The sequence below is a fragment of the Calidris pugnax genome, unplaced genomic scaffold, assembly GCF_001431845.1.
Source record: "Calidris pugnax isolate Ruff unplaced genomic scaffold, ASM143184v1 scaffold98, whole genome shotgun sequence".
Lineage (NCBI taxonomy): Eukaryota > Metazoa > Chordata > Aves > Charadriiformes > Scolopacidae > Calidris > Calidris pugnax.
The window spans coordinates 74279-84346 of NW_015090829.1; the positions used below are offsets into that span (position 1 = coordinate 74279).

The 10068-nt window shown below is 47.3% G+C and overlaps 1 protein-coding gene across 1 annotated transcript in view; it reads right to left on the minus strand.

The window, feature by feature from the left end:
• Positions 1 to 1433: 1433 nt before the first annotated feature.
• LOC106887237 (transaldolase) overlaps positions 1434 to 10068 on the minus strand; it is a 10025-nt gene continuing 1390 nt past the window's right edge. Inside the window, exons 2-8 of the mRNA XM_014940688.1 lie at positions 6596 to 6719; positions 6065 to 6172; positions 5182 to 5313; positions 4153 to 4328; positions 3773 to 3970; positions 2599 to 2744; positions 1434 to 1905 (exon numbers count right to left, since the gene is read on the minus strand). Of these exons, the coding sequence (XP_014796174.1) occupies positions 1873 to 1905; positions 2599 to 2744; positions 3773 to 3970; positions 4153 to 4328; positions 5182 to 5313; positions 6065 to 6172; positions 6596 to 6719 (917 nt within the window). The 3' untranslated portion in view covers positions 1434 to 1872. The remainder of the gene's footprint in view (positions 1906 to 2598; positions 2745 to 3772; positions 3971 to 4152; positions 4329 to 5181; positions 5314 to 6064; positions 6173 to 6595; positions 6720 to 10068) is intronic.

The following is a 10068-nucleotide window of genomic DNA, read 5'->3' on the forward strand; positions in this document are numbered from 1 at the left end:
CGCCAGGGGAGGTTCAGGCTGGATATTAGGAAAAATTTTTTCACTGAAAGGGTTCTCAGCCCTTGGAATGGGCTGCCCAGGGAGGGGGTTGAGGCCCCATCCCTGGAGGTGTTCAAAAGACGGGTTGATGTAGTGCTGGGAGGTCTGGTTTAGTGATGATGCTCCTTGTTTGTTGTGGGGGTGTCTATTTTTGTCAGTTAGGTTGACGGTTGGACAAGATGATCTTTAAGGTCCCTTCCAACCTAGAAGATTCTGTGATTCTGTGATTCTGAGGAAGTCAGGGCTTCACACTTCTATAACTGGGAATTGCAGTCTGCTAGGAAGCTGGACCTCTGCTCATGTCATAGCCTGGAGCAGAAAAGAGACGTTGAGAAGTGTGTAGGCTCTGGATCCAGCTTTGTCCTTGGAGTTCAGTGTCCTTTTCAGCAGGATACAAATGCTCTGTTAAGGGTTTGTGAGGACTGCAGTCATCTAAATCCCAGCACACTCTGACTTGCAGCAGCAGCTCAGCTGGCTGCGTGGGACAGCGTGGGTGTTATTCAAGCTGGATACAGCGTGTGTGGGTAAATATTGTAGCCCTAGTGCTGCCTTTCTTTCATTTTTTTTTAATTAGGAGGTTAAGTTCAGACAACTCTATCAGGAAATAGTTAATTGCATCTACATGTAAACAGGAGCCTCTTGTCTGCTCTTAATGGTACTGGACCTATATAAACTAATAAGAGATGTTTAATTAGTCTTAATGAAATACAGCATGAAATGTAATCAGATGCATCCCAACTTAATAGAACAGCCCTGTAATTGGGAAGTGCTGTGTTAAGATTAGGTCATTCCTGAGGAAGGCTGGAAGCAGCAGCTTCAGAACAATGAGAGGAGGGGGTGACAGAACTTTAAAAAAAAACAACCCAAAACCAACACCCCCACAAAACCCCCAAAGACAAAACCCCTGCATTTGCGAGGGGGGGTTGGCAGCAGTTCCCCAAGTGTTGCATAAAGAGAAGCAGCGACGCCTCCAAAGACAATACACAAAGCTCTGAGCAGCTGCTGGGGAGCTGCAGCCACACGCTCGCTCTGCAAACTCAGATTAACCAGTTGCCGAGTTATTTATTAACTGCTGGAGAGACTTAAGTTATTTAATTTTGAAAGTGTAGCCTTCAATAATACCAGGGGGAGTTGTAGCTTACACCTGTGTTGTAATCCCAGTGACATTTTTAGCTTCAATCAATTCCATGTTCTTGCCGTTACCTTGCTTTGGGTACACAAAACCAGTATTTGATAAAATTCCTAAAAATTGCTTATGGTACAGCTTTTTCCCCCCCCCGTTAAAAAGCCTTGATATACTAATTATGGTGACATTCAGCAGGTTTGGCAACCAGCAAGTCCCTACTGCTGCCACCTGGGCTGCAGAAAGAGGCCAGGAAGAGACTGGAGCCTAGTTAGTTTAATGTACATAATATATATATTATATATATGCATCTTGGATAAAAGCATTTGTGAATTTTGTACCAAAGATGGCTTTTGAAGCCCGTGTCTTCTCTTTAATGACAATAAAGACAAATCTCCTTTCTTAATGTGTTAGGAATGTAAACTTAATTAGGAATTTAATAAAAAAATTAAAATACTACATCAGGGGTCCCCTGCAGCAGGGAAATGAGCACGTTACAAGGAAAGTCTGTGTTAATTTTGCATGTATTGACAAAAGTGCCACAAAAATTTGAAATTCTATTTGTCCCTTTGCAAATTGATATAAAAGCATCATACAGGAATCTATCCATACATAGCATGAGACTGTGACAGGTACGACATTTGTACATCCACTGAACCTCAGCTGATCCACTCATTCAGCCTGGAGCACTCAGGGGCAGCCTGATTTTTCTACTTTCCATTTTCAGCGCTGAACATTCGCTCCTAGAAAGAGAGAAGTGAACAAAGAGCAGCTGAGTAAAGAGTTTGGGAACTGTGCAGCAGTTCCAGAGCTGCAGTAGAAGAAGCAGAGCTACAGCAAAGCAGGTTTAAGTCACTAGAAAGTAGCTGTCAGTCAGCAAGAACAAGTGCCTCCATCAGGGACACTCTGTGTGTATTTTTTTTCCCCCCAAATTCAATTAATCATTTCAAAGACCCTCCATAAATGGACGGGAGACTTTCCCAGGGTCTGGTACTACTCAACACATCTCTCCTTGGTGCCTCCTCGTGCCAAGTACAAGGATGATTTATTTCCAGCTCACTCTGAGGATTATTTACGTGTCTTGTACCACTGCTGACAGCAAACGAGTTCAGAATTAGACTCAAGGGGCTGTTCACGTTGCCAGTAGCCTTGTCTTGAGCAGCTGCCAGTCTAAACACCGCCTTGGGCCTCGCACCGCAGGTGGGGCTGTGCATCTGACATGAATGCTTTCTTGAGATGCAGTGAAGTTTACCAAATTCCCTTAATTTAGGTGGGCAGTTTGCTACCAGCCTCTCCTAGATAACGCCTAGATAAAAACCTGATGGGACTTGCTCCCAGGTCCCTAATCCTCAGCCATGCCACGAGGAACTGTGCTGTAGCTGCAGGATGTGGGGGAACGTGAGGGGTGGCAGGAGGCAGAGTGATATAACACCCACCTTTAACATCCTCTCCAGCTTAATTGCATCTGCAGCAAACTTTCGGATCCCATCAGATAGTTTCTCCACAGCCATTTGGTCCTCGTTATGGAGCCAGCGGAATGCCTTCTCATCCAGGTGGATCTTCTCAAGCGGACAGGCCTGAGCTGTGCAGGGGGAATTGAAAAAGAAACAAAGCCATATTAAACAGATCATTATCAAACACCACAGGCTTTCCTAAAACAGTCTCAGGGTTCTGAGCATCTCCAGCTGTTGAAAAATTTCAACCTTCACTTTTAACACGATTTATTACGGGAGCACACTTTTGGGGTGCAAGACTGAAAGTGCCCTTAGTCTGGTTTTTTGGGGGGGAAAGTAGCCTGGATAATTCGTTTCTCTGAAAACACAATGTTTATGTGTCTTCCATTATCTTGTATCTGCTTCCGAATGGTACGGTACTTCCAGGGCTATTCTCAAGACTTATGCAACAGTCCTACCGCAGCGAGACATCCTAAGCAAATATGGCAAACAATTAGGTCTTTGATGATTTGGCAGTGCCTAACAAAAGCTCGATTGAGAACAAGCCTCCAAGCAGCAGCCCATGGCTACAGCTGTGCACAAATCTCATTTTCTGAGCTGTAAAGTAGCATTTTAATAAGGCAACAGAAAAGCAAGAGTAGTGCAATGGGAACAGACGTTTAAAAGCATGGTGGCACGAGATCACTTAGATAAAGTAATTTCATTTGTGATTAATTTCTAGAGTTTCTGGAGGGAAACAAACCCTTTGGCATGTCTGGAGCTAATTGCATCACTGATACAATATTAACATAAGATTAAACTAGGATTGGCATCTTTGCTAATATTCAGTATAACTTCATTCCAATCATGCAAAATGTAAAGCTCCTCCTTCTGCTCTCCCTGTGCTCTCAGGAGAGGGAGCACTGTATTTATGCACACTCATAGCTCATTGTGATTGCAATTAGTGACCTCAGTGGGCCCCCAATCACTAACAAAACCACTGTGTGTCAGCAGCTGTAGCTGCACCGTTTGTACCGAGGCTCCAGTGTTTCCTGTAGAGAGGGGTGAGGAATTCCCCTTAGAGCAGGAGGGAAGCAAGAACCCCCGAGCTGTGGGGAACCACACCATTGAAGAACAGGAGGCTGAGGAAGCCCGTGTCACACAGAAGGGGACTTACCCTCCTTTATACTGAGCGTGGGGGTTAACTTGACGTGCTCTTTGCTGAGCTCTGCCAAAAGCTTGGGTGAAATGGTGAGATAGTCACAGCCTGTGAGCGCTTTTATTTCTCCCGTGTTTCGAAACGAAGCACCCATCACGATGGTTTTGTAGCCAAACTTCTTGTAATAGTTATAGATCTTAGTGACGCTCTTCACTCCTAAAAAGGAGAGATCAGCAGAAGATCTTCTTTCAGAAGAATTCGTTTGAAGTACAAATGGTTATTTAGAACGTGCTCAAAATGAATGTGGTTTTTTTTCATGAGAGGATTTATCTGAGTAAACGGCAGTTTGAACGAGTAGCTATTGTACTTTTAACAATATGTTAAAAGGAGAGTTTTACCTGGATCTTCTGAAGGCTCGTAGGTTTTCTTATCTCCATTTGCAACGTACCAATCCAGGATACGTCCTACGAAGGGGGAAATGAGAGTGACTCCAGCTTCGGCGCAGGCAACGGCCTGGGCGAAGGAGAACAGCAGGGTCATGTTGCAGTGAATCCCGTACTCTGCTTCCAGCACCCTGCAGACACAGCCTGGCTTGAGACAGCACTTTGCTCCCCTACCCCATTCACAGTCTAGTTACAAGGCAGCGAGTTAGAACTACTGCATTTCTTGAGTTTAATTAGGAATGTGGTACGGTTTATAAGCTTTTGCATTTTAAGCTAACAGCAAATGTTTTGCGCTTCCAGACTTTGCTTTATTTAACGCTGTTCCCTGAACCAAATGCAGACAGTTTCGCCTGATATTTCAGGAAACTCTTGCTTGTGGCCTGGCTTTGTATGAACAAACTTTTCCTGTTTCATCAGAAAGCTGTAGCAGAGCACCCGGCTCAGTAGCTGGAGCCCGAGGAACAGGTCTCCTGGTGCCGTGCTTTCAAAACAGCTCTGTATTGCGAGCGCAGAATGAGTTTGTCAGGTGCCTGCAAACAGGCAGAAGCGTGCTGTGAATCAGCAAATCACACACCAGGGACACAAAGACTTACTTGCCAGCCTGGATTCCTTCCCATGTTGATGAGAGCTTGATGAGAATACGATCTTTACCAATTCCTGCTTCCTTATAAAGGTCAATGAGGCGCCTGGCCCGTTGAATCATTCCTTCCTTATCAAAGGACAACCTTTGAAACAAGAGCAGAATTGCTTAGAATTGACTGGGTTGTTTTTTTGTTGTTTTTTTTTAAATACTCTACCCCCACAAATCACATTGAAAAACACTGTTTTATCAGCATTTATATGACAACGGCAGGTTTTTGTTCTCAGTCGTGCTTTCAAAACAGCTCTGTATTGCGAGCGCAGAATGAGTTTGTCAGGTGCCTGCAAACAGGCAGAAGCGTGCTGTGAATCAGCAAATCACACACCAGGGACACAAAGACTTACTTGCCAGCCTGGATTCCTTCCCATGTTGATGAGAGCTTGATGAGAATACGATCTTTACCAATTCCTGCTTCCTTATAAAGGTCAATGAGGCGCCTGGCCCGTTGAATCATTCCTTCCTTATCAAAGGACAACCTTTGAAACAAGAGCAGAATTGCTTAGAATTGACTGGGTTGTTTTTTTGTTGTTTTTTTTTAAATACTCTACCCCCACAAATCACATTGAAAAACACTGTTTTATCAGCATTTATATGACAACGGCAGGTTTTTGTTCTCAAGAGATACTTCCTGGATTGCGAGCCCATCAAGGAGGTATGTGACTGACTCAGAGGATCCAGAGCTCAAGGAGATACTTCCTGGATCGCAAGCCCATCAACAAGGTGTGACTGACTCAGAGGATCCAGAGCTCAAGACAGCTTTCCTTGAAAAAGTTATAGATTAAAGTTTTCCTCAAGTTTTTCATAACGAATGCAGAAGCCGAACATGAGAAGTGAATTGGGAAGGAGCAGGTTAACAGCTGAATCCTATGCAGGTCTTCAAATAAACTGTTCAGATTTCTTGGTAAATGGAGAAGACAAGATTCTCAAACAGAAGACAACGAGCAAAACTCTTAACTCTGCTGGAAACGTGAGGTTTCTCTTGCTTAAGCAACAAGAGGAAGATGACAAAAATCCAAGCTCGGTATTACTTGTTTTTATAAAGTTTTGTCACCAAGTTAAGTTATAATCAAGCAAACTAAGTAAAATCCATGTTCTAATTAAACATATTAACTTCTGATAGCCCTAAAGCAGTGAGCTGTCTAGTCAAGAGCACCTTCCTCCAACTCCCATGATGTCTCTTTCTGTAGGTACAAATATCCAGGGTAACCCAGAGGAAGAAGAGCCAACCTTGCATCTACTTCTGTGGACACGCGGCCCGGTATCCTCTTCAGGATTTCAGCTCCAAATAAGACAAAAAGTTTGTCACAAGCGTTTTTGATCTGTTCCTCTTCTGACCTGAAAAACATAAAGAACAAAATAGTTTCTATGGGAGGAAAAAAAAACAAAACAAAAAGTGCCTTCACACCTTGGCATGGATTTGAAGATCAAATTTCACAGCTCATTTAACATTAAATTCCAGAGTTCAAGTAGGCACTTCTGCTCTGCTCTGTGTTTATGTTCTGCCCTAGGTGTTCCACCAGCACTATTAGCCTTTGGATACTGTTTCCTAAAATGTTGTTGACTCAAGAGTGTTTCCTGAGCAGGAAACCAGTAGCAGATGTATTTCTTTAAGGGTTGAGGCTTTTTGGGGCAGGAGATACACCCACAGATACACGCGGGGAAAACCTCAGTACGTTGCTAGTAGTACTAAATACTATTTATATAAATAAGGCATCTTAAATAGAGATCTACCGAGATTAAAAAACCCTCCTTCCTTACCCGCCCAGTTTTTTTCCATAGGCAACAGCATCGTCCACCAGCTCCTGGTAGGCTGGCATCTGGGCAGCAGCCAGGATGAGAGACGGGTTGGTGGTGGCATCCAGGGGCTTGTACTCATCGATTGCTGAGGAAATAAAACCAGCCCACGTAAAACAGCAAGCAGGCCTGAGCCACTGCAAGGATTTGGATCAAATAGGTGGGAAGAGGAACACTTCTGGCTGCAGGGTAGTGGTGTTGGTGACAGAGCTGATTGTGTGCAGAGATGTTTAAATACCGCCGTCAGAAGTACAGAACACAGGGAACAGAGCTGCTTTTCTTACTGTGTTTTAAAACTTTTTCACATGTTTGCAGACCATTTCTTGGTATTTGTTGTTCTAATTTCCTTGTACAACCAGCCTTCCTTCCCCGTAGGAGGTATTTGAACCTTTGGCTTCCCTTAAGCCCTGGACTACACCTATTTGGGGTGATAGCGGCTGTTTACCGGCGCAGGCTGTGGCCCTGGCATGCAGAGCCTGACTCAGCAGAGGGGGGGGAGCCTCCCGGGCCCTCCAGCACTCTCTGCTTCCAGAACACAGCCACACGGCAAAAATGCCAATATTTATTACCAGCTCCATTTCCTCCGTGTTTTTTTTTTGACAGGGATGAAAACCCAAGATAACGAGTGCAAGTGTTTTTTCCCCCGTAGCTCCCTGCTGAGCGATGATGGTGATCCCGGAGCAAGGCCCCTCCAGACAGACAGCTCCTTCAAAACACGCTTTAATTCACGTGGGTATCACTTAAAATAAGGCAGCACGTGATGGAACTCAGTTCTGAAGCAGGCACACAATTTTAGAGAAGTGTATTTTGACAGAGCTTATTACTCCTCTCCAGCCTTGCAGCATTTGAAGACTCTTACGAGTCTCTGGCAACATGCGTTAATTAATCTCATTAAGTCTGTCACTGATGTTCCTCCCACTGTCTTCCTGACAGAGAGCAGAGCTGCCTGGGTTTTAGCCGTGCAGCACAAGCTTTCGGTGGGGTCTGTGACCCCTGTGCCACCTTTCCTCATGTGAGCACAAAAAGAGCCAGGCAAGGGAGCGAGCCTGTCCTGGTCCAGCTTTGGGAAGAGCCAAACTAGAGCAGTTCCTACAGAAGCCACCACTTCCTGCAGGAACTCGTGTCAGGAGCAATTCACACCTGACTCTTTCCTGCACAGCACCGTGTGACACGTCTAGTGACAATCACAACTGGGAAGTGGCATTACCAACACGGGCACTGGTGTTTAGCCTGAAGAGGAAGGTGGATGGCGATTGTAGCCCCCGTTTGGGCTGTAAGAAGGATCCAGAGGGGACACAAACAGCCAGAGAGCAACTGCAAAGCTGTTATAAGGAGCTTGTTAGAACTTCCCAGTGAGCAGGGCTCGGCCTCCTTACTGTCACCCGTACGCAAACAGCCTCTGCCTAGAGGGGCTCCAGGAGAGCTGGGGAGGGACTCTGGATGAGGGAGGGGAGCCCTAGGAGGAGGGGGAAGGGTTGGACCCTGAAAGAGGGGAGATGGAGCTGAGATGTGGGGAAGAACTTGTTTGGTGTGAGGGTGGTGAGAGCCTGGCCCAGGTTGGCCAGAGAAGCTGTGGCTGCCCCATCCCTGGAGGGGTTCAAGGGCAGGTTGGAGGGGGCTTGGAGCAACCTGGGCTGGTGGGAGGTGTCCCTGCCCAGGGCAGGGGGTGGCACTGGGGGGGGCTTTAAGGTCCCTTTCAACCCAAACCATTCTATGATCTATGAAATCCGACAGGGCTAATTACCCGATCACTTGGTGTTTCCAGCTCTGGATGCAGTGCTGCATCGCTGCTCCCCACCATGGCAGTTGTCACATCAGGCTCTTACAGCCCCAGGAGCAGTTTCTCCCTGACCTTCCGTGCATCCCCACCCTCGGAACCAGACAACCCAAAGCTTTCACAGCCACATGTTACCTCCAGCCAGCGCAAGGAAGTAAATACAGGCTGCGTCACCAGGGACGTGTCTGAGCTGTTGCCACCTCCCTGCATTCTTAACCTTAAAAATACTCATTTAGGACATTTGACAGGTGCTGTTTAGGGTTGTTTGCTCATCACCTACGGGGCTGGGTGAGCGGGAGAGGGATCGCTGGGGGCTCAGTGATTAAGCAGCAAGTTCTCTGATGTCACCAAACTGGGAGGGCTGGCCGACACTCCAGAGGGCTGTGCCACCATCCAGCGTGACCTGAACAGGCTGGAGAGCAGGGCAGAGAAGAACCTCATGAGGTTCAACAAGGGCAAATGCAGGGTCCTGCACTTGGGGGAGGAAGAACCCCAGGCACCGATAGAGGTTAGGGGTGGATCTTCTGGAAAGCACTGCTGAGGAGAAGGATCTGGGGGTCCTGGTGGATAGCAAACTCTCCATGAGCCAGCAATGGGCCCTTGCGGCCAAGAGGCCAATGGGATCCTGGGCTGCGTAGGGAAAAGCATAGCAAGTGGGTGGAGGGAGGTCATTCTCCCCCCCTGGTCTGTACTGGGGAGGCTACAGCTGGAATCCTGTGTCCAGTGCTGGGCTCCCCAGTTCAAGAGGGACTGGGAACTGCTGGAGAGAGTCCAGCGTAGGGCAACAAAGCTGATGGAGGGATTGGAGCATCTCCCTGATGAGGAAAGGCTGAGAGAGCTGGGACTCTTTAGCCTGGAGAAGAGAAGGCTGAGGGGAGACCTTATTCATGCTGACAAGTATCTCAAGGGTGGGTTGAAGGATGATGGATCTGGACTTTTTTCTGTAGTTTCCAGTGACAGGACAAGGGGCAACGGGCACAAGCTGGAACATGGAGAAGTTCCACTTAAATCTGAGGAAGAACTTGTTTGGGGTGAGGGTGGCAGAGCCCTGGCAGAGGCTGCCCAGGGAGGGTGTGGAGTCCCCTTCTCTGGAGATCTTCAAGCCCCACCTGGATGCTCCTGAGTGATCTTAAAAATACTCATTTAGGACATTTGACAGGTGCTGTTTAGGGTTGTTTGCTCATCACCTACGGGGCTGGGTGAGCGGGAGAGGGATCGCTGGGGGCTCAGTGATTAAGAAGCAAGTTCTCTGATGACACCAAACTGGGAGGGCTGGCCGACACTCCAGAGGGCTGTGCCACCATCCAGCGTGACCTGAACAGGCTGGAGAGCTGGGCAGAGAAGAACCTCATGAGGTTCAACAAGGACAAATGGTAAGGTCCTGCACCTGGAGAGGAAGAACCCCAGGCACCAATAGAGGTTAGGAGTGGATCTTCTGGAAAGCACTACTGAGGAGAAGGATCTGGGGGTCCCAGTGGATAGCAAACTCTCCATGAGCCAGCAATGGGCCCTTACGGCCAAGAGGGCCAGTGGGATCCTGGGCTGTGTAGGGAAGAGCGTGGCCAGGAGGTGGAGGGAGGTCATTCTCCCCCTCTGCTCTGCACTGGGGAGGCCACACCTGGCATCCTGCCTCCAGTTCTGGGCTCCCTAGTTCAAGAGG